Here is a 25,532-nt window from a genome sequence, read left to right on the forward strand (position 1 = left end):
GTCCTATAAACTGGCTCTTTGACTTGGTAGATATACTCTACTTGCATCACCACGTTGGATATACCTTAGGGATGGAGCGACATAAAGGTAATTTTCATTCCAAAAAACAAGGAAACTCTGACACATGAAGGCGAACGATTTTCGTCCTATTAATCTGTCATCGTTTATTATAAAGACTCTAGCGAGGTTGATGGTAACATATCTTAGGGCAAAGATCCCTGGATATCGCCTGTCTCGACAAAAGCATACATATACAGTTGAACCTCGATTATCCAGGCGTCTAGTAAGCGATTACCCCTGTTAACCCGCATGTTGTGCTTTTGGTTTTGGGCCTCTATTAACCGTGGTTTACCTCTTTTATCCGTGACTCAAAAATACTCCCTATATAAACCATGCTTACCTATTATCCGTTTCCCCTTCACATGATTTTTTCATGTAAACATTGGGATTCCTCTTTAAATTTTGACTAAAAGTTGAGTATCAAATTACATTAAGTCTATTATGAAAAATTAAAAGCGTGCTAAGTTCGGCCGGGCCGAATCTTGTATACCCTGCACCATGGATCGCATTTGTCGAGTTCTTTTCCCGGCATCTTTCTTAGGCAAAACTGGATATAAGAAAAGATTTGCTCTGCTATTAGAGCGATATCAAGATATGGTCCGGTTTGGACCACAATTAAATTATATGTTGTAGACCTGTGTAAAATGTCAGCCAATTCGAATAAGAATTGCGCCCTTTGGGGGCTCAAGAAGTCAAGACCCTAGATCGGTTTATATGACAGCTATATCAGGTTATAGACCGATTTAAACCATTCTTGGCGCAGTGGTTGGATATCATAACAAAACACGTCGTGCCAAAATTCATTCAAATCGGATAAGAATTGCGCACTATAGAGGCTCAAGAAGTCAAGACCCAAGATCGGTTTATATGACAGCTATAAACCATTCTTGGCGCAGTAGTTGGATATCATGACAAAACACGTCGTGCGAAATTTCATTCCAATCGGATAAGAATTGCGCACTCTAGAGGCTCAAGAAGTCAAGACCCAAGATCGGTTTATATGGCAGCTATATCAGGTTGTGGACCGATTTGAATTATACTTGGCACAGTTGTTGGATATTATAACAAAACGCGTCGTGCTAAATTTTATTCCAATCGGACAAGAATTGCACACTCTAGAGGCTCAAGAAGTCAAGACCCAAGATCGGTTTATATGGCAGCTATATCAAAACATGGGCCGATATGGCCCATTTACAATACCAACCTACACTAATAAGAAGTATTTGTGCAAAATTTCAAGCGGCTAGCTTTACTCCTTCGGAAGTTGGCGTGCTTTCGACAGACAGACGAACGGACGGACGGACATGGCTAGATCGACATAAAATGTCAAGACGATCAAGAATATATATACTTTACGGGGTCTCAGACGAATATTTCGAGTAGTTACAAACAGAATGACGAAATTAGTATACCCCCCATCCTATGGTGGAGGGTATAAAAATTAACTGGTCAAGGTGTTTCTTTTACCCAAACGGCTTCAACAACAAAAGGGAAAAAAGAGCACAGATGAAATTTAAAGCATGTCCTTTGTAAGAGATCTGAAAACTATGATGAATACAAACGCGATTTAATGAAATCAAGTTAAAGCGTGATAACTTCGCCCGGGCCGAATCTTGGGAACCAACCACCATGAACTCTGCAAAAAATTTATACAAAATAAATTTTTTTGAAGGGTATCATTTTATTCTCCGTACCAAACTTTTGTCAAACCACAAAAATTAAAGCTGCTAGGAACGGAACAAGGATGATCGAGAGATCGGTTTACATGTGATCGGTTTACATATATCAGATTTGGAACGTATTTGTCACAAATGTTGGAAGTAGTAACAAAACACCACATGCAAAATTTCGGCCAAACTGGACAAAAATTGCGGCTTCCAGAATCTCAAGAAGTCAAATCGGGAGATCAGTTTATATGGGAGCTATATCAGGTTATAAACCGATTCAGACCTTACTTCGATCAGTTGTTGAAAGTCATAACAGAATACCACATGCAAAATTTCAGCCAAACCGGACAAAAATTGCGGCTTCCAGAGGCTAAGGAAGTCAATTCGGGGGATCGGTTAATATGGGAGCTATATCAGGTTATAGACCGATTTCAGCCAAATCGGTCAAAAATTGTGGCTTCCAGAGGCTTAATAAGTCTAATCAGGAGATTAGGAGAACCAAGTTGGTTCATGTCTGGTATTGTGTCTCCACCTAAGTGACGGTATCTGTTAGACGCGAAAGCCGGGCAATGACAAAGGAAATGCTCAAACGTCTTATCATCTTTCCCGCATGCCCTACACATGCTATCACTTGCCGCACCGATTTACATAAGTGAGCTCGTAGTCCTATGTGCCCTGTTATGATACTAATAGCTATACTGACCTCCTTCTTGCTTACATCAATATTTAGTATCTGTGCAAAATTTCAAGTGGCTAGCTTTACGCGGTCGACCGCTAGCGTGGTTTCGACAGACGGACATGGCTAGATCGACTCAGAACGTCGAGACGATCAAGAATATTTATACTTTATGAGATCTCAGACGAATATTTCGAGGTGTTACAAACGTAAGATTAGTATACCCCCATCCTATGGTGGTGGGTATAAAAACGCCCTCAATGAGATGGCTGAATAGATACAAATTCACCTGTTCTTGTTGCCGGGCCACCTCCATCCCCGCCGCTCCTACAGACCTTCAGTTTCAACGTGTTGAATCCGTAGTATACAACTCCTTAAGACTTGTTGAGGTCTGCAAGATAGCCGGAGCTTAGTACCAATACTGCATGTCCGGTTTCGGACCTTAATTGAATTGAATGTTGGAGACCATAGTAGAGATAGAAGTCATTGTGTAGAATTTCAGCCAATTCGAGTAGGAATTGCACCCTTTAGAGGCTCAAGAAGTAAAATAGAGAGATCGGTTTATATGAGGGCTGTATCAGGCTATAGATCGATTCGGACCATATTTGACATGTATGTTTAAGGTCATGGCAGAAGACGTTGTACAAAATTTCAGCTAAATCGAATAATAATTACGCCCTCTGGAGGCTCAAGAAGTCAAGATGCCAGATCGGTTTATATGACAGCTATATCAGGTCATTTGTCGATTTGAACCATATTTGACACAGTTGTTAAAAGTCATAACAAAACACGTCGTACAAAATTCCAGCCAAATCGGATAGGAATTGCGCCCTCTAGACGCTCAACAATTCAAGACCCCAGATCGGTTTATATGACAGCTATATCAGGTTATGGACCGATTTCAACCATACTCAGCACAGTTTTTGGAAGTCATACTAAAGCACCTCATGCAAAATTTCAGCCAAATCGGAAATTTTGGTCGGTTAAGATTGTAAATGGTCCATGATTTGATAAAGCTGCCATATAAACCGATCTTGGATCTTGATTTATTGAGCCTCTAGAGGGCGCTCACTTCCAACAACTGCGCTAAGTATGTTTCAAACCGGTCTATATTTTGATTTAGCTGCCATATAAACCGATCTTGGATCTTGACTTTTTGAGCCAATAGAGCGCGAAATTCTCATCCGATTTGGCTAAAATTTTGCACGACGTTTTTTGTTATGACTTTCAATAACTGTGCTAAGAATGGCGAAAATCGGTATAGTACCTGATATAGCTGCCATATAAACCGATCTGGGATCTTGACTTCTTGAGCCTCTAGAGGGCGCAATTCTTATCCGATTTGGAAGAAATTTTGTACAGGGTTTCTCTCGTGACCTTCAACATACGTGTATTATATGGTCTGAATCGATCAATAGCTTGATACAGCTCCCATATAACCTATCTCCCGATTTTGCTTCATGAGCCCCTACAAGCCGCAATTCTTATCGGAATGAACTGAAATATTACACAGTGACTTCTGCAATGATAAGCATCCATTTATGGTACGAATCGGACTATAACTTGATATAGCTCCAATAGCATAACAGTTCTTATTCAATAATCTTTCTTTGCCCAAAAGGAGACACCGCTCATAGAACTCGACAAATGCGATCCATGGTGGAGGGTATATAAGATTCGGCCCGGCCGAGCTTAGCACGCTCTTATTTGTTTGTACTGTGGGAGTTTGCCCCAGTTTCTTAATGGAATGTTTATGGGCAAATTTGCATTAGCATTTTACTCATGGGAGTACATTGGCAAGAAATGGGTTAAAAAGACTTTTTGAGGCATAATCCTCTAACATTTTTTCTCGAGCTTGTACAATCAAAACGAATATGCAACACCAAGATTTGCCAACAAAACATTTATGCAGATAAACTGTGCGTACACATTTGCTTAACACTTTATGTCCTGCATTTAGAAACTGTATACAGTATAAGCTATTTTGCTAATAATCTTTTAATAAAACAAAACAATTTTATGTTTGGAGTACATTAAAGCCGCAGAGAGCGAAATGTTGCCTTGCATAACAATGCCTTTGCCAGATGAAATTGCCTTCTTTAAACGTGCTAGACAAACACTGGCAATACAGCTTCCTTATCTTTGTCGGGAGGTTTTCATTGTCATTGTTAATGGCGCTGATGCTGATGCTAGTACGGGGTCTTAATTAATGCCAGTCAAACATGAAGTCACAACCGAGTGTATGCAAGTCCAGAGATAGCAGCACTGAGCTGATAACTACATACTAGCTAGCATAGTTGTGATGAGCACTTCTATGTGCGGGTTAATAAATTGACGAAAGGGTAATGTACCCCAACTAAACAAGCAAAAGTTTTATGGATCCCCTATGGATCATAAACATGGGTGATGGTGTTTATGATGATGAACAGTAACTTGATCATAGCTTTATGTGTTTGGGGCTAATGTTGCGCTGCAATGGCTGTCATTCGCCTCCATTGCTGCTGCCTGCTATCACTCATTGCCATTATCAGTAGCTATTTTGGCTTGTACGGCGCTTAGTTCGTTGTTTTTGACAGTCAACTTGAACTTGTTCCTCATTTTTTTCGTTTTATTTTGATTTTGATTGGCGCCTTCACAGTGGTTGCACGTTCTCGGTGATGGACATAATCTGATGGGTTTCCTCCCTGTCTACTGCCAAACTGATGGCTCGCTCGTTGGTTGAGCAATTTATTTAGCTTAATTATACAAGCCAATCTGAGATTTTATAACGATTGCAAGAGGTTGTATGCTCGCCCCTGTCATATTGGTGCTGGATGGTTAGTTGTTGTTTGACTTGTTGGCATTTTGATAGGTTCACCAACAGAGTGTCTGCTATTTCTGAAGGATGAAGGGGTAGCAAGAGGTTAAAAAGTGCAATTAATATTTTTATGGAAACTATGTATATGCACATTTTGTAATCAGATAATCAAAAGAAATATTATTAATTGTCAGTTCATTCCCAGGTATATAACAAACAGGTTGATAAGTCCATAAATGATGTTCAGGCGGAATAAACATTGATTTCAATCATAATATTAAGTGGTCGAAATAATTTTTATATACTATATCTTATTACTAGAGCTGAAAATATAACGATATTCTCGATATCGACACTATCGATATTTATATTCTGAATTTCGATTGGTATTTTACCTATAGCGCAGAGGTTAGCATATTCGCCTATGACGCTGAACGCGTGGTTTCCTATCCTGGCGGGACCATCAGAAAAAAAATTTTCAGCAGTTGTTTTCTCCTCCTAATGCTGGCAACATTTGTGAGGTACTATGCCATGTAAACACTTCTCTCCAAAGAGGTTTCGCACTGTGTCACGCCGTTCGGACTCGTCGGCTATAAAAAGGAGGCCCCTTATCATTGAGCTTAGCTTGAATCGGACTGCACTCATTGATATGTGAGAAGTTTGCCCCTGTTCCTTAGTGGAATGTTCATGGGCAAAATTTGCATATTTTGCATTTTTCCTATCGGCAAAGTTAATCTTTTTGCAAAATTCAACAAAAACCAGTAAGGAAAGGCAAAAGTAGGGCTGAGCCGACTATATAATACTCTACACAACCGATTATACGTATTCCTTCTAATAGATAGCACTTATATCCAAATTTAGTCAGACGTTAATTTTGCATACCTATCAAAATATCGAATAGAACCTTATACGATTTTCTCACGATGGTACGAAAATTGTGGCTTCTACAGCCTTAAAAGTCGAAACGCATAAAAGATATGTAGGGGAGTTTTATCTAAAGCGATTTTAATGAAATTTTGAAATTAAACCATCTCATGAAAAATTTTGTAGAGATCGGACCAAAATTGTGGCTCCTACAGCCTTAAAAGGCCATATCGAATGAAAAATATATATGGGAGCTATAACTAAATCTGGACCGATTTTTACAAAACTTTGCACACATATGAGGACGTTGAATAAAACGGTCCATGCCAAATTTTGTAAAGATCGGACCAAAAATGTGCATTGTACAGCCTTAAAGGGCCATATCGGATGAAAAATATATAAGGGAGCTATATCTAAATCTGGACCGATTGTTATGGAACTTTGCACACATATGAGGACGTTGAATAAAACGCTCTATGCAAAATTTTGTGAAGATCGGACCAAAATTGTGCCTGCTACACCCTTAAAAGACCATATCGGATGAAAGATATATATGGGAGCTATAACTAAATCTGAACCGATTTAGATGAAATCTTGCATACACAAAGAAACGTCAAAAAAAGCTCTTCGTGCCAAATTTTGTAAGGATCGGACCAAAATTGTGCCTTCTACAGCTTTAATAGTTCAAATCGGACGAAAGTTATATATGGGAGCTACATCTAAATCTGAAGCAATTTAGATGAAATTTTGCATACAAATTGCAAGCATTTTAGGTCGTTAAAAAAACACTTCGTGCCAAATTTTGTAAGGATTGGACCAAAATTGTGGCTTCTACAGCTTTAAAAGGGCACATTGGATGAAAGATATATGTGGGAGCTATATCTAAATCTGAACCGATTTCAATAAAATTTTGCAAGAATTTTGGTTCGTTAAAAAAAAATACTTCATGCCAAATTTTGTAAGGATCGGACAAAAATTGTGGCTTCTACAGCTTTAAAAGGGCACATCGGATGAAAGATATATGTGGGAGCTATATCTAAATCTGGACCGATTTTTTTTTCAAAATCAATAGCGTTTGTCCTTTGACCAAAAAAGATACTTTGCAAAATTTTGTGAAAATCGGACAACAAATGCGACTTGTACCTTGACAGACAGACGGACAGACGGAAAATTGCATTTTTGACAAACATTGACAAGTCGAAAGTGTTGGGCTGGGACGTCTCCATTCGGCCTTCCTTTTCGGAACACCATAGCATATGTTTTCAGATTAAGCACAAGATGGGGAGGAGGAGACCATACAAAAACCCGAGAAGGACAAATTGGGAGAAGTTCAAGGAATAGATGCAGAAGCTGAGACTACCTGGGGGTCCTCTGGAGAACGGAAGATAACTGGAGGCTGCAGTGGGTCTTGCCACGGGATGCCTGAATGAATCCTTAATGAAGGCATGTCCCGAAAGTGTACCGCCGCCATAAAACCAGCCAGTCATGATGGTAACCAGAACTGAACTCAGGGGGGAGAGCAGGACGCTTTTTAATAAGGCCAAGAGAAAGAACACGGCAGAGGGCTTCGACGAATATCGTGAAGTCCTTGGCAGGTTCAAGAAGTAGACGAAGAAGCGAAGAGGAGTTGGGCGAAATTCTGGGAGGAGTTCAGGAAACAGAAGCTGAGGCCACCGGGGGTTTTGAAGGACGCAAGGATACTGGAGGCCGCACGGGATGCATGAACGAGTCCTATTTAAAGGCATGTCCCATAAGAGTGCCGCCGCGTAAAACCAGCCAATCATTAGGCATTTTATTAAGGTCAAGAGAGAGTACATGGCAGAGGGCCGCGACGAGTATCGTGACGACCTTGGTGGGTTCAAAAAGGGGACGAGGAGGCAAAGAGGAGTTCTTGGGCAAAATTCCGAGGAGAATTGAAAAGCTCTAATTAGTCACCCAGGTTAGGTACGGATTAAGTGGCAGTCTGCCATCAGACTCACTTAGGTGTTTTCATCCATTGTGATACCACAGGAACAGAAGAAGGAAGATGCCTTCTAGTTCCTACCGTTGAACCATCTTGATCGCTTTAAAAAGCCCAATAACTAGCGAATGTTCACATCCGCTAAATCAGACAGGTTCTCAAAGAAATGAGAACCTAAAGTGCAACTCCTTCTGACTGCTAGTGCGGAACACACACACAGAAGCTGCTCTACAACCTTTTCTTCTTCGATATCCTCACATCTTCAGCAAAAGTCGTAGGTTGCACAAAGTGCTTCAGAAGGATCCTGGAACGCCTAGCTCCCTGAGGAGGGAGGACGGAACTTACACCAAGAGTTGTCCGGAGATGGTGAGGCTTCTGATGGAGACGCATGGTCCTACATACCAAGGGTAAGGAGGCAGGTCAGGGTGGTCTTTATCCTTAAGCTATCGAAAATAAACCACAGCACGACGAAGGATTATACGCCCATTCGCCTGTCCTCGTTTTTACTCAAAACAATGGAAAGACTGATAGACCAAAAACTGAGAGAGAGTCACAGGGGCACTAAGATCCGCAACGCAGGCAGGTCTAGAAGCGATGCTGGATATATATAGAAGATGAGATGAACAGTGCAGCATTGTTGGCGAGATGGAACTCAGCAAGTGATTGCCAAAACGTAAGGCGCTCGGCCTGTCATCGACCGAAGGAGGACGAACGAGTTATCAGTCATAATAGCAATAAGGGCGGCGCGCATGGGAATACCGCACAATGACTTCTGCAGAAGTTGTCTTAAGGAGGATGAGGAGGAGACCATCATTAGTCTGCTTATGTCCGACACTCCTTTCTGTGGAGGCGCTTTTTCTGGGTGATCTTTCGAACGTACCTGTGGGAGGTGTCCTGGGTTTTGTGGGTGAGAAGGAATGATTCCGACGGAGGGTGCGATCAGATCCGGCAAATGTACATATGTACGTGTTTACATAAAGGATAGACGTTTCACCCCCGTTTGGTTCTCCATTCTCCCTGTTTCCTTAATTCGTGTATAACCTCTGGATATGGTCCGAGGTCTCACCTTTTCTTTCTCTTCCCTTTCTTTCTAGGGTATCACAATGGGCCAAATTGGCCTCTAAGTGAACTCACCTATGGTAGACAACCCATTCAACCTAACCTTCCTTTTTTTAGGCCAAAAATGTTATATGTTGAAAAGTGTGGCGTGATTGGATATAAAATGCGACCTCTACCATTATTGCCAAAAAAAGACAATCGATACGGAAAGAAAAAACAGAGTGACGGACATAGCCAAAGATCCCTCAGCCGTTTTATCCGGGCGCAAAAGAAAAATTAGTTATGGGCGGACTTTGACGTTAAGTACCGGTAACTCGATTTTGATTTTCGGCCATTGGTTTCTTGGGAAAATTTTCTTAGCATAAGTTTCACTTGGTCGACACAATTTGCCTAAAATTAGACACCTCAAAATCCATCGAGTATGGTTTAGATTAGAACAAATTTGAATGTAACCGGCCAATGAGTTGGGCAATAACCTAGTTTTGGTCCAGATAGGACCATATATCGATAAATCTGGCAGGACTCATAAATGATATGTTTTTTCAGGAAATGTGGCTTAAATATATATTTTTATACCCACCACCGAAGGATGGGGGTATATTTATTTTGTCACTCCGTTTTCCGTCATTGAAACACATTGAAATATACATTTCCGACCCTATAAAGTATATGATCAGGAAGATCAGCGTAAAAATCTAAGACGATCTAAACATGTCCGTCCGTCTGTCCGTCTGTCTGTTGAAATCACGCTACAGTCTTTAAAAATAGAGATATTGAGCTGAAACTTTGCACAGATTCTTTTTTTGTCCATAAGCAGGTTAAGTTGGAAGATGCGCTATATCGGACTATATCTTGATATAGCCCCCATATAGATCGATCCGTCGATTTAGGGTCTTAGGCCCATGAAAGCCACATTTGTTATCCGATTTTGTTGAAATTTGGGACAGTAAGTTATATTAGGCCCTTCGATATCCTTCGTCAATTTGGTTCAGATCGGTCCAGATTTGGATGTAGCTGCCATATAGACCGATCCTCCGATTGAGCGTCTTACGCCTATAAAAGCCACATTTATTATTCGAGTTTGCTGAAATTTGGAACAGTGAGCTGTGTTAGGCCCTTCAATATCCTTCGTCAATATGGCACAGATCGGTCCAGATTTGGATATAGCTGCCATATAGACCGATTCTCCGATTTAGGGTCTAAGGCCCATAAAAGCCACATTCGTTATCCGATTTTGCTGAAATTTGGGACAGTGAATTGTGTTAGGCCCTTCGACATCCCTCATCAATTTGGCCAAGATCGGTTCAGATTTTGATATAGCTGCCATATAGACCGATCTCTCGATTTAAGGTTTCGGGCCTATAAAAGGCGCATTTATTGTCCGATGTCGCCAAAATTTAGGACAGTCAGTAAGGTTAGGCCCTTCGACATACTTCTGCAATTTGGCCCAGATCCGTCCAGATTTGGATATAGCTGCCATATAGACCGATCTCTCGATTTAAGGTTTTGGCGCCATAAAAGGAGCGTTTATTTAAAAAGCGTTAAGTTTGGCCGGGCCGAACTTTCTTCCTATAAATAGAAATTGTGCAAAGATCTTAATATGTGCTATTAATGGAGGTGGAGATAGGAAAACTGCGCTTTATAGGCGCACCCCCCCGTTTGTTGACCCCCAGACACACGAATCTGAAGTTCGTTTTTGGGGCAAAGGAATATGCAAAAACATGTCTAAAAATTGGACCCGGGAAGGACCTACGGGGTTTTGAGAATTTTAAACCTTGTGGCCATAGGCAATATGAGTATCAAATGAAATCGCGCTATTTATTTTTGAAAACTTTTTTTTTTTCTTTTAGAGCTTTACTTATTTTTTGCATATCTATCGTAATCTAAAGGGTGATTTTTTTGAGGTTAGGATTTTCATGCATGGTGTCAAAGAGAAAGATGCTCAGTATGCTTTGACATTTCATCATGAATAGACTTACTAACAAGCAACGCTTGCAAATCATTGAATTTTATTACCAAAATCAGTGTTCGGTTCGAAATGTGTTCATTCACCGTAACGTTGCGTCCAACAGCATCTTTGTTTGATATCATATTGCCTATGTTCACAAGATTCAAAATTCTCAAGACAAGGGCGGTTTTTTGGTACCTAGGGAGGCCTTTGGGGCCTTTTCCCTAAAAACTGACTTCAGATTCTTGATCCTGGGGTCAACCCACATCTACAGAACAAATCTCAGCGAAATCGGAGGTGCGTCCTATAAAAATCAGTTTTGCCGTGGCGGTAGATAACAGTCGGCCCAGTCGAAAATTTGGACCTTTATTTATTGCCTGCCAATCGGAATATGAACTCAACTTATATTTCATTTTGACCACTAGGAAGACAAATTCCATCCTCAATTCAGCAAATATTTTTAAACTTTCTTTCTTCCTCTCTTTTAGGCGCTTCTAATATTGTAATCGAACAACCTGGAAACCACGATGAAAACTATATTGTATTGCGAGATGATCAAGGAAAGTCGCTGATGAATGGTGATCATTTGCTGACAGCCTACCACAATATAAGCTACTATGCAGGAGTTGCGTATGAATATAATGGTTCAAACAGCACGGTTGAGAGAGTCAATACCACCTACACGAAAAAACTGAAAAGGGATCTAAGAGTTGAGGTTAGATCATAAATAAATGAAAAACATTCCATATATAAACATTTTCTATCCTTTGCTTTACAGATCATTTCATTGCCTTCTCACAACCAAAGGGATAACGACACCCTGCTCTTGACCTATTCATATACAATTGAAAGAAAGAATTATGTGGATCAAAATATAGAAGTCTATCGCTGGGACATGCAGGAATGGAGCACTTGTGACTCTCTGTGCCAAGGTAGCATGCATCGCCTGCCAGTGTGTATTAGCGCTACCAAGGGTTTGCAAGTGGCACCGCAATTCTGTGATATGCAATCCAAACCACCAACCGAATACAGAGCTTGTAATACGGATTGTGTACTAAGGTGAGTCCAACGGGACAACAAAAGTCTTACGAAAATAAGTTTCATGCTTTGTTTGCTTTTAGTTTAAACGTTACTGGTGCATCGGAATGTTCTGCCTCCTGTGGAATGCTGGGAACCCGAGAGTTAACCTATCAATGCATACAAACCTTCAACGACTTTGATCGCAGCTCGAATATTGTGGACCTGAAATATTGTGCAGCAAATTTCAACATTAAAACCCACGAAGAATGCCGAGAAGGTTGTTGGAAATACACCGATTGGATGCCGGTAAGATGATATACGTTGTACACCTTACATCACTACTTTGGCATGAAGATAAAAATATGGTGCATTTGTTAACACTGATAAATAGGAAACGAGCCACATCCCTATCTGGCTCGTTTTGGTTTTCATGCAACATTCTCTTTTATGTGAGCAGTAGCCAGAATTCTTATCTGACCTTTACAAAATCTTTTATAAAATGTTCGAAACGATATCTCAACTACTTCGGTGAAGCAAAATCTGTTCAGATATTCATATGTGAATATAGATTAGGGCGATCAATAATCCGACTTTTTAAAAAAACCGGTTTTCGAACTATTCGAAAAATGAGCTTTTTTAAAAAACCGGTTTAATTTTTTGAGATTTTTAGAAATCTTTTTTAGTCAAATGCTTCTAGCAACAACATATTTTTTGCTGACTTTTTAAATGTTTTTTGCTATACTATTCTTCAAATAGAAAGCATTAAACAATGTTATAAAGCCGGACAATATCCTGCAATGGAATCTCAATAATAATTTGTAGATGAAGGTGAAAACCGACTAGAATATTCAGCATTGTTTTGGCGCTGAGACCACATCTAACGAAAAATATTTCGTTAAAACTTTGATGAAGGCAAAAGTGTTATGAAATTTTCTGAGAAGGAATTTTGTACGAAATATTCTCCAAAGACAAAATTTCAATGAAATTTTTGAAAAGAATCATTATGAAATGTTTAATAAACAAATTTTTTCTAAAGAACATTTCCCTAAAGACATAATTTCGATAATTTTTTTTAAGATATTTATTATTAAAGTTCAAACTCAAAGACAAAATTGTAATGATTATTATAATAAAATATGGTTAGATATGAGACATTAGTAAGAAACCGGTTAATTTAGACAAAAAAACGATTTATCAAAAGCCCGAAAAATTAAAATTTTTAAGAAAAAAAATTCAAAAAATTAGTATAGGAGCTTAAAAATACGAAAACCCGGTTTTCAAAAACCGAACTGATAACCTTAATATAGGTATAGCTTTCGTATACATACATACATCGTTCATTTGATATCCTTACGAATTTTCTTTAAAGTAATGGTAAGACTCGAAGGCGGTATGATATTACAGAACTCTAGGTGTTCAGTACTCTTAATGTTCAATAGGCAAACTTGTCTATGTGGCAAAAATATTCAAATGTGAACCGACCTAGGGGTTTATTTAAGATACGTTCAGATTAATCAAATATTTGATCCATTTTTTTTTTGCCCAAAATATGTCAAATTCCTACATTCTTGATTCTAATGTGAATTTAAGATCAAGAATTTACAAATTTGACATATTTTGTTGTGTCAAATATTTGATTAATCTGAACGTACCATTACTGTTCCAAATATCAACGTAGGTTTAGGTTGAATGGGTAGATGAGGTGTGTTAACTCGATAGTCAATCCGACACATCGTGACACTAGTTTGACAAGAGATGCGCACTTTGACCTGATCATCCTTGAATTCAAGGCCTTGAGGACAGCCATATGTATATTCAAACACCCAAGCAGCCATCTGATACCTGGAGAACGTATTTCTGCAGATACGTTCTGGAGAACGACTGTCGCAGATATCTCTGCGGATGGCTGAACAGTTCAAAATTCACCTGTTTTGGGTGTAAAGCAGATGAGCTAGCCAGAGTGGGAACTACTTTACATATTCCAGGGGAACTGGAACCTGTGGATATGCCTTTCAGCGTCATGTAAGCTATGTTTTCAGGATCACGCCCGAAGGGCAATGAATGATAGATGTTCACAAAGTGAGGTTTATTGACATTCCAAAATAATGTGTCCAAATCTAGACTTGAAGAGGTCTACCGCCTTGCTGTCATTGGCTAAAACAGACGTCTCAGTCATTGTGTCCGTCACGACAGGTCACTGTCTAATCGGAAAACATGCTGACAGACTGAAGGTCGCCAGCAACGACTTTTGCAAAAGCTGTGAGGACATCGCAGAAAAAGAGGCCTTCAGTATGTGTGTCCGGCACTGGCAGTCAGAAGGAGTTCCACTTTAGATATAATAAAATCCTTCGAGGCAAATTTTGTGAGGATCGATTGACAAATGACAGCATTATTACAATAAAAGTCCAAATCGGATGAACATATATACATGTATGTACATTAGGGTGGGTCAATTTTGTTAAAACCTATTGTAGCGTGGTTTTGTCGAAGACTGAGGTAAGTTCATTCGTCTCCAGGGTCAACGTAAGGACCCACAAACCTTAAGTGATAACACAAGTTAATTAGAATCGAGTACAAGTATTCCAATCTACTTGTGTTATGTATATGTATGACAATGTGGCGAACAGTGAGTGGGTTATCGTATTCGGCTCTTGCTTACGAGCGTTCGGTTGTAGAAGCGTTTCTTGGATGATGATTGAGTTTGAGGGGGTAAATTTGCGTTCGGCTGGTAAAGTCTCGTCGTCGAGGACCTCGCAAGTTCAAGGACCCTACTTGGTGCTTTTGGTCGGTGCGGTTGCCGACGGCACTTGGTTAATAGTTGATCGGAAACTTTCGGTGGTCCTTTGTGGAAGGCGTCAGGTGTCAGGTGTGGGCAATTAATGATGTTTGGGCGCCTTCTTGTCGGACTCTTCTTGTCTAATCTGAGAGCTGACCTGGTTGACTTTCAGATCTTCGGTTCTGTGATCTATAAAGACACAACTATACATTTAGGATTTCAGTACTACAAGGCCTTCGGGATGAAAAGATCTCTAGCAGGGTGGGTGTTTATTGGATCAACAAGCTATCTATGGCCGGTTATGCTATCTCAGAATGCGAACGGATCGCGGATGCTTTCTAGGCGCGAATGTGAACGAATCACGAATGCGAGCAAAGAGCGGATTCAAGCTAAGTGAGGATGCAAGCTATGTGAGGATGGGAACGTATCACGGATGCGAGCAAAGAACGGATGCAAGTTATGCAAGATGTGAAAGAAACGCAAATGCGAGCTAGGCGCGGATGCAAGCTAAGCGCAGATGTGGATGAATCGCGGATGCAAGCAAAGAGCAAATGCAAGCTAAGTGAGGATGCGAACGTTCCCGGATGCGAGCAAAGAGCGGATGCGAACGAATCACAGATGCGAACGAATCGCAGATGCGAACGAATCGCAGATGCGAACAAATTGCAGATGCGAACGAAACGCAAATGCGAGCTAGGCGCGGATGCGAGCCAGGCGCAAATCCGAGCTAGGCGCGGATGCGAGCTATATGAACGAATTGCGGATGCAAGCAAAGAGCAAATGCAAGCTAAGTGAGGATGCGAACGTATCTCGGATGCGAGCAAAGAACGGATGCAAGTTATGCAAGATGTGAAAGAAACGCAAATGCGAGCTAGGCGCGGATGCAAGCTACGCGCAGATGTGGATGAATCGCGGATGGAAGCAAAGAACAATGCAAGCTAAGTGAGGATGCGAACGTTCACGGATGCGAGCAAAGAGCGGATGCGAACGAATCACAGATGCGAACGAATCGCAGATGCGAACGAATCGCAGATGCGAACGAATCGCAGATGCGAACGAATCGCAGATGCGAACAAATTGCAGATGCGAACGAAACGCAAATGCGAGCTAGGCGCGGATGCGAGCTAGGCGCAAATCCGAGCTAGGCGCGGATGCGAGCTATATGAAAGAATTGCGGATGCAAGCAAAGAGCAAATGCAAGCTAAGTGAGGATGCGAACGTATCGCGGATGCGAGCAAAGAGCGGTTGCAAGCTATGCTAGATGTGAAAGAAACGCAAATGCGAGCTAGGCGCGGATGCGAGCTACGCGCAGATGTGAACGAATCGCGGATGCAAGCCAAGAGCAAATGCAAGCTAAGTGAGCATGCGAACGTATCGTGGATGCGATCAAAGAGCGAGATGTGAAAGAAACGCAAATGCGAGCTAGGCGCAGATGTGAGTATAGGCGCGGATGCAAGCTAGGCGTGTATGCGAGCTAGGCGCGGATGCGAGCTAGGCGCGGATGCGAGCTAGGCGGGAATGCGAGCTAGGCGCGAATGTGAGCTAGGTGCGGGTGCGATCAGGGCCTGGAATCAAGCTAAGCGCAGATGCGAACGAATCGCAGATGCGAACGAATCGCAGATGCGAACGAATCGCAGATGCGAACGAATCGCAGATGCGAACGAGTCGCAGATGCGAACAAATTGCAGTTGCGAACGAATCGCAGATGCGAGGTAGGCGTGGATGCGACAAGGCAAGTTGTTTCTATTGCACTGCCAATTAGCTACTTTGGCAAGTCTTTCTCTAGCGTCAGAGAGTTCACACCGATAGCAGCAAAGACCCAACCTTAAGAGCATTAACGAAAACAGATTGATTGAGAATTATCCCCAGCATTGAAAAATAAAACAAACAATGAAATAAACTCTCAAGGTCACTGCAACACCCAATGGTCTCCACATTAAATGTTTGGACAACTCATTAGCGGAGTTGTTATGGGTATACTAGCAAAGACAAGCCGTGCCGTGTGCGTGTGTGTCTAATCGAATCAGCAGTGGGTATTCCGGGAGTAGTCACAAGCCCATATGAGGTAAGTTCGAGTAGCTGCGAAATAAACAAATCGTATGTATCGGCAGAACAAATTGTAGGTGGGCATAGAACGAATCGAAAGTAGGCGATAAATGTAAGTAGCGCGGGATGAAGAGTAACTATGTACGGGCAAATGTTATTTGTCTTGTTACATTGAGTTTATATCCATACAGTGTGTGGTCAATATAGGAATTTATTTGAATAGTCACGATTTAAAATCTTGGGGCCAAGCAAACCGCTTTACTGCCCGATTTCGCGATGCTTAATCCACATTGAGTTTTGTTAGAACCCCCAATATCCGTCATGGGGATTTGGGAATAGTCCTCCTATAGACTTGCCTCTTGATTGAAGGTACTTCGCCCATAAGTGGCTTGTTTGTTAGGCGATTTAGCTGAAATTTGGCACAGTCAGTTGGACCCTTTTGACTTCCATACCGAGTTTGCTCTGGATAAGACCATATTTCCATACATCTGCTATGGGTTCATTAATAGTGCCTTTTGTTACACCCTATTTTGTAATACACATATAACATACATATGTGTGTATTCGAGATGTTGATTATCCCAAATTCGGCCCAGCCGTTATTTGTTATTCAATTCATTTAAACCTTCATTTAAGTATTCTTTTCGTTATTTTATTTTAGTGCTCACGTTCTTGTGGTTATGGAGTTCAAACCCGCAGTGTGGCCTGTTACTACAACAATTCATTTGCGCACGATGACTATTGCAATGCCAAGTTCAAGGCAAATTTACATGAGATAACTCGCATCTGCAGTGTGGAGCCCTGCCAACCCTACTCGACAACAGAAAGTGCATTGGTGAGAGGAGTTTTGAGTGCGAACGGGGGAGATAAATGAGCCCAAGCTGTTATTTTGTTTAAACACATTGTTTTTCTACTTTAAGATGCTAAAATTTATTTTTCATTTTGTTTTTATCTTTTTTCAGAAATCTTCTCGTTCTTTACTAAACAATTGGTGGGCCGGCGATTGGGGCGACTGCAATGATAAGTGTGAAAAAAATCGCACTGTCATCTGTCGCAGTCCCCAAGGCATAGGCTGTGCCGTCGACCGAAAACCCATAACCAGAAGGAAATGTTGCACCATCAAATATGTTTCCAATTGGTCAAGCGTAAGTCCAAATCCCGTACCCGCTCCCCCATTCTTAAAGCCTATGTTTTATTTCTCACATAATTCCAAGTTAAAACTCTCTACTAATCGACTGCATCCCTTTGTATTTGTTTTTTCTCTTTCTCTCTCTCCCCCTTTTGCAAATCACTCTCATCATGTCTACTCATCATCAAAACATCGCCCAAAAAAATCGAAACAAAAACATTCATTTACAATTCTCCATAGTGTTCGGTTCAGTGTGGCAACGGCACACGCCACAAGGAAATGAACTGTGCCCGTGTCTATAAGCCCGAGATCAAAGGTACACCCCGGCGCCGAGAATATATCGATACCAATTACTGTCGTCATTTGCGCGTGCCCAAACCAAAACGTTCTCATAAACCCTGTAAGGTCAGCTGCAAATGGGCCGTTTCGAACTGGTCCCAGTGCCCGGCCGATTGCAGTGATGATTATCAATCCCGTTCGGTGTATTGTGAATCGATAGCTGGCAATCCCATAAACCACACATACTGCGATGCTTCGAAGAAACCGCCTGTACAGAAGATTTGTAATAATTGTGTCAAAAGGGAATTGAAACTGTCAAATGTAAGAGACACTCTCCGTATTTTATAAACCAAAACCAATACTTTTGCTTTTTCTTTCCCCCTCCCAAATAACTGAGTAGCAGAGTTGCCAGGTTTAGAAGAACAGAGATTTGAAAAGTAACTAGACTGAATGACTGACAGCTTGAATTGGTTTCCTTAAAATTTGGAGCAAAACTCACCCCAAAAACCTCCCCCATTAGCCCATAATGTGGTTCTTAAAAGCTCCCATTTCAGTGTACACAAAACAACAATAGGATCGTTACATTTCGGCACACAGTAATTATTCCACAGGGCATTTTGAACAAGACATTCCATGCAAACCTGCTAGCGTAGATACCCTCCATAAGAATGCGTCTCATTGCATGCATGTAGCATTCCCTTTGCGATGCGTAACCATTTGTGATAAACCTACATAGATATGAACTCAACAATGCCTTGTCTTTTTCTTGTACATAAAATTTAGAGAGAGATTTTTTGGAGCATTTCAGGGGCATTTTCGGAAAAGCTTGTCTTAGTTTTAGAAAATATTTTCTTCGTAGTAAACTGCCGCCTTTGCCAAATCTCTTGCCTTACCTGCCTGTCCAAAAATCTAATCTTGCTCTACTTGTTTCCTCCACTCCACTTCCCTTTAGTGTCACTGCAAAGGTTACCGCAGGAAGAGTGTGTATTGCTACGATTCTCGCCGCCAAAGAGTTGACTGTCCCACCAAAGTCAAGGAGGTTCGAGAAAAATGTCGACCGCCGCCGCACTGTAAGCCCGCACCCATGTACCAGAGAAATTTGATGCAGTACCCCACATCCTGTTACGAGATACAAAAATATCAAAACGACTACAGAGACGGCGAATACAGGTTGTATGTGCGATCAATGCCAGTGCAGATCTATTGTCACGGCATGGACACTGCAGCGCCTAAGGAATTTGTTACGCTCAATGCCACCGAAAACTATTCGATTTACTATGATCACAAGACCCAAACACCTGATCAATGCCCACCCGATTCAAGATTTCGTGAATACCGAGATAATTCACTGAGATCAGGGCGCACAACATTCCAAAGGATACGCATTGATATTGTGACGCTGCGAGTATTCGAGGATGATTACACCTATGCCGAAACGCTAGGCCAGCCTCAGCCATATGGATCGGCTGGAGATTGTTATAATCGGCGGAAACAATGTCCGCAGGGAGATTTCTCCATAAATCTGAAGCATACAGGATTTCGACTGAGACATGGTGCCGTATGGGAAGCATACGGTTTCCATGTGGTCATAAAGGAATCATCATCGGTAAGTTGAATGAAATGAAATGACAGTGATAAGAATTTTTGTATATCCATTATGAGAAATTGCAATGAATAGGTCTGTTCGCGTACTTTTGCACAACACTAAGTACTGCCTTTACCCTCCTTTACTTTTAATTTGAAATAAATAGCCGGTTTTCTAAAACAGCTGTTCGATTCTACAAATTTCTGCTGGAAAAAAAAACCTGCGGTAGAAATTTGATACCAAACTATCAAAATGTTGCCTGCTCTCTCAAGCACTCTCCCGTTCTCTTCTGCAAGTTTACAAACATTTTTGTGTATGCGAACATTCTTAATGACATTTATAGGATTTGTACCACAAATTGTACTTAAAATAAACCACCTCAAAGTTATTTGTCCATCTATGTATAAAGAAATGCATTTTTATCTGAAAAACTTGCTAAATGAATCCGTACTAAGTACGGTCCGAGATGATACATTATCTATACTAGTCATTGTTCAACATTTCTGCTAAATTCTGCTAAATCGAATAAGATTTGCTCCGTTTAAGCGCTCAAGTAGAGTATTCGAGGAATCAGTTTATTTGGGGACAAATCAGGTTGCGCGTTAGACAGACATGGTGCCGTATGGGAAGCATACGGTTTCCATGTGGTCATAAAGGAATCATCATCGGTAAGTTGAATGAAATGAAATGACAGTGATAAGAATTTTTGTATATCCATTATGAGAAATTGCAATGAATAGGTCTGTTCGCGTACTTTTGCACAACACTAAGTACTGCCTTTACCCTCCTTTACTTTTAATTTGAAATAAATAGCCGGTTTTCTAAAACAGCTGTTCGATTCTACAAATTTCTGCTGGAAAAAAAACCTGCGGTAGAAATTTGATACCAAACTATCAAAATGTTGCCTGCTCTCTCAAGCACTCTCCCGTTCTCTTCTGCAAGTTTACAAACATTTTTGTGTATGCGAACATTCTTAATGACATTTATAGGATTTGTACCACAAATTGTACTTAAAATAAACCACCTCAAAGTTATTTGTCCATCTATGTATAAAGAAATGCATTTTTATCTGAAAAACTTGCTAAATGAATCCGTACTAAGTACGGTCCGAGATGATACATTATCTATACTAGTCATTGTTCAACATTTCTGCTAAATTCTGCTAAATCGAATAAGATTTGCTCCGTTTAAGCGCTCAAGTAGAGTATTCGAGGAATCAGTTTATTTGGGGACAAATCAGGTTGCGCGTTAGACAGATTTGGATCGTATTTTACAGGGATGTTGGAAGTCTAAACAGCTCGCACAGTGTGATATATCAACTTAGTCGAATAAGGTTTGTCTCTTCTAGGGACTTAAAAGTAAACTCCGGATATCTCTCTACATGGGAGCAATAGGTGGCTTAGAACCCATTCCGTCCATACTTGACATGGATATTAAAACACAGATAAGAGTTGCACAATCTGGGTGCTCAAGAAGGCGAATCGGGAGATCGGTTTGTATGGGAGACATACCGGATTATAAAGTGTAGCTGACACCAAGTGTTACATATTCAAACGATCACATATCTTATATTAAATTTTTTTTATTGATTCAAATGATAAAAAATTATGGAAGTAATCAGAATTTTTATAGGTTAGGTTAGCTGGAAAACAGGATGTAGATATTAATCCGCCCCATTCCACTATGGACACACACTTAAGCCAGTAATCATCTTATGCGCTCTAAATACAAAAAAAGTAACCTCGAGAAAGAAAATCTAAGTTAGGAATTCCGTGCTACTTACAAAATCCTTAATTGTTTTCCATGATACCCCCCTATGTTTATGTCTGGAATAGTGTCCCCACCTAAGTGCAGGTATCTGTTATACGCGAAAGCCGGACAATGACAAAGGAAATGATCCAACGTCTCATCATCTTCCCCGCATGCCCTACACATGCTATCACTTGCCGCACCGATTTTACATAAGTGAACTCGTAGTCCTACAGGGTGGCTGATGAATATTGCTACAATGATGAATATTGCTACATTTTTTTTTCGGTGTATGGAATACATTTTTCTTTTATTCATGTTAAATTAAATTATTAAATTAATTATTAAATTATTATTAATTAAATTAATTAATTAATTAATTAAATTAATTATTAAATTATTATTATTAAATAGAAAAAAAGTTATTACATTTTTTTTTGGTAGCGGCTTTCATCAGCCACCCTGTATGTGTCGCGTCATAATACCAATAGCTATACTGACCTTCTTCGTATTCTCACGATCTGGATTCCACCATAGGATTTTCGCCGTCCTTGTACGGTTCGTAAAAGCTTTAATTTTTCCTGGTTTGACAGAAGTTTGGTACAGCGGTCAAAAAAAGTATTCATCATTCAATGTTTTTTTTTTAATAAGTCTACAAAAGACAATTGGAATAAAAACATATTAAACTAATGATGCAGTAGTGCTTGTGTGATATATATGTACACAATTTCATTGTTTTTAAAGAAAAAAAATAGTATTTATTGGAACAAAAAGGGCCATTTTACAGCTGAACACAAAAAATTAAACAAAAAAAGTATTCATCATTGCAAAAAAACAAAAAAATAAATAACATAATTTAAAAAAATTAATACTTTGTTATTCGACCACCGCGTCTTATAACTTCTTTTAAACGGTTTGACATCGATTGGACTAATTTAGCGGTTATATTTTGGTCTATATTAGTCCATTCCTCCATTATCACCTGTTGCATTTGACTCTTGCTCGAAAAATTGCGCGTTCTCAATTTGCGTTCGAGATGTTCCCAAAGATGTTCAATTGGGTTCAAGTCGGGACTTTGAGGAGGAGTTTTAATGACTTTGGGGCAGTTATACAGCATCCACATCTTGGTATTTAAAGCAGAATGTTTGGGGTCATTATCTTGATAATATTGAAAGTTATTACCAAGCCCAAGTTTTACAGCACTATCTTTTAAATTCCTCTTTAAAATGTCAATGTAATACTTATGATCCATTACTCCATTAATAATTTCAAGATTTCCCGCTCCTGAAGCCGCCATACACCCCCAAACCATTAAACCACCTCCACCATGTTTTACAGTAGCAACTGTGTTTCGTTCTTCAAGCTCTGTATTTGGTTTTCTGTACACTATGACCTTTCCATCGCACCCAAAAAGATTAAACTTGCTCTCGTCTGCAAAAATGACTGTTTTCCAAAATGATTCGGGCTGTTTTACATACATTTTTGCGAAGTTTAGCCTTTTCACTCGGTTTATTTTATTTATAAAGGGCTTCTTACGTGCAGTTCTTCCTCTGTAACTATGCCTTTTGAGTGTATTTCGAATTGTTTGTGTAGTAACTTCCTTCCCTAAATATTCCATAGTGTTTCTACGAAGAATGGTCGCATTTGTCTTCGGAGTTTTCTGAACTTGCCGCACTAGCCAACGCACATCTCCAACTGAAAGTGCTTTTGGTCGACCAGATCTTGGTTTATTGTCAACAGTTTTCGTTTCTGTCCACTTTCTGATGATGGATTGTATAGTAGATCGTGGTCTATTTAATATTTCACTGATAGTTTTTTGAATTAAACCATTCCTGTGGTGTTTTATTATCAAAACTTTTACCTCATCAGAAACCTCGTTTTGCTTACGACCCATTTTGACAAAAACTATATTTTCAATGAAATTAAATATTTGCTGTCAAGGGCAAAGCCTCCTTTACTAAATAAAACAGAAAAGGGGGATTCCCAAATAATATTTGAATTTGACTTTGATGATAGCACATCAATGATGAATACTTTTTATACCCTCCACCATAAGATGGGGGGTATACTAATTTCGTCATTCTGTTTGTAACTACTCGAAATATTCGTCTCAGACCCCATAAAGTATATATATTCTTGATCGTCGTGAAATTTTATGTCGATCTAGCCATGTCCGTCCGTCTGTCCGTCCGTCCGTCCGTCCGTCTGTCTGTCGAAAGCACGCTAACTTCCGAAGGAGTAAAGCTAGACGCTTGAAATTTTGCACAAATACTTCTTATTAGTGTAGGTCGGTTGTAAATGGGCCATATCGGTCCATGTTTTGATATAGCTGCCATATAAACCGATCTTGGGTCTTGACTTCTTGAGCCTCTAGAGTGCGCAATTCTTATCCGATTGGGATGAAATTCTGCACGACATGTTTTGTTATGACATCCAACAACTGTGATAAGTATGGTTCAAATCGGTTCATAACCTTATATAGCTGCCATATAAACCGATCTTGGGTCTTGACTTCTTGAGCCTCTAGAGTGCGCAATTCTTATCCGATTGGAATGAAATCTTGCACGACGTGTTTTGTTATTATATCCAACAACTGTGCCAAGTATGGTTCAAATCGGTCAATAACCTGATATAGCTGCCATATACACCGATCTGGGGTCTTGACTTCTTGAGCCTCTAGAGGGCGCAATTCTTATCCGATTGGGATGAAATTTTGCACGACATGTTTTGTTATGACACCCAACAACTGTGCCAAGTATGGTTCAAATCGGTCCATAACCTGATATAGCTGCCATATAAACCGATCTGGGGTCTTGACTTCTTGAGCGTGTAGAGTGCGCAATTCTTATCCGATTGAAATGAAATTTTGCACGACGTGTTTTGTTACGATATGCAACAACTGTGCCAAGTATGGTTGAAATCGGTCTATAACTTTATATAGCTGTCATATAAACCGATCTTGGGTCTTGACTTCTTGAGCCTCTAGAGGGCGCAATTCTTATCCGATTGGAATGGAATTTCGCACGACGTGTTTTGTTATGATATCCAACAACTGTGCCAAATATGGTTCAAATCGGTTCATAACCTGATATAGCTGCCATATAAACCGATCTGGGATCTTGACTTCTTGAGCCTCTAGAGGTCGCAATTATTATCCGATTGGAATGAAATTTTGTACGACGGATTCTCTCATGACCATTAACATACGTGTTTATTATGGTCTGAATCGGTTTATAGCCTGATATAGCTCCCATATAAATCGATCTCTCTATTTTACTTCTTGAGCCCACAAAGGGCGCAATTCTTATTCGAATTGGCTGATATTTTACACAGGTCTCCAACATATAATTTAATTGTGGTCCAAACCGGACCATATCTTGATATCGCTCTAATAGCAGAGCAAATCTTTTCTTATATCCTTTTTTTGCCTAAGAAGAGATGCCGGGAAAAGAACTCGACATATGCGATCCATTGTGGAGGGTATATAAGATTCGGCCCGGCCGAACTTAGCACGCTTTTACTTGTTTTGTTCTGTTTTTGGTGTTATTATATAAAATTGCATTTTTTGCGCTAATTAAATTTATTTTTTGAATTTATTTTAAAACATATTACGAAAAATAAACTATTACATAAAACTGCATTATTTGTTTACTTTAAATTTTCTTCAATTACCCAAAATAAGTGAATTTATTATCAATTTTGCTAATGATGAATACTTTTTTTGACCGCTGTATGTAGTGTAAAATTATGCCTTTCAACTAAATTAATTTTGTATAATTTTTATACCCACCACCGAAGGATGGGGATATATTCATTTCGTCATTCCGTTTGCAACACATTGAAAAATCCATTTCCAACCCTATAAAGTATATAAATTCTTGATCAGCGTAAAAATCTAAGACGATTTAGACATGTCC

The 25,532-nt window shown here is 40.0% G+C and overlaps 1 protein-coding gene across 1 annotated transcript in view; it reads left to right on the forward strand.

The window, feature by feature from the left end:
- Nucleotides 1–25,532, forward strand: part of LOC106081477 (A disintegrin and metalloproteinase with thrombospondin motifs 9) — a 410,411-nt gene that overhangs the window by 383,231 nt on the left and 1,648 nt on the right. Inside the window, exons 13-19 of the mRNA XM_013243452.2 lie at nucleotides 11,520–11,746; nucleotides 11,810–12,090; nucleotides 12,153–12,357; nucleotides 17,535–17,708; nucleotides 17,836–18,018; nucleotides 18,243–18,602; nucleotides 19,234–19,887. Of these exons, the coding sequence (XP_013098906.2) occupies nucleotides 11,520–11,746; nucleotides 11,810–12,090; nucleotides 12,153–12,357; nucleotides 17,535–17,708; nucleotides 17,836–18,018; nucleotides 18,243–18,602; nucleotides 19,234–19,887 (2,084 nt within the window). The remainder of the gene's footprint in view (nucleotides 1–11,519; nucleotides 11,747–11,809; nucleotides 12,091–12,152; nucleotides 12,358–17,534; nucleotides 17,709–17,835; nucleotides 18,019–18,242; nucleotides 18,603–19,233; nucleotides 19,888–25,532) is intronic.

Source organism: Stomoxys calcitrans, chromosome 2, assembly GCF_963082655.1.
Source record: "Stomoxys calcitrans chromosome 2, idStoCalc2.1, whole genome shotgun sequence".
NCBI lineage: Eukaryota > Metazoa > Arthropoda > Insecta > Diptera > Muscidae > Stomoxys > Stomoxys calcitrans.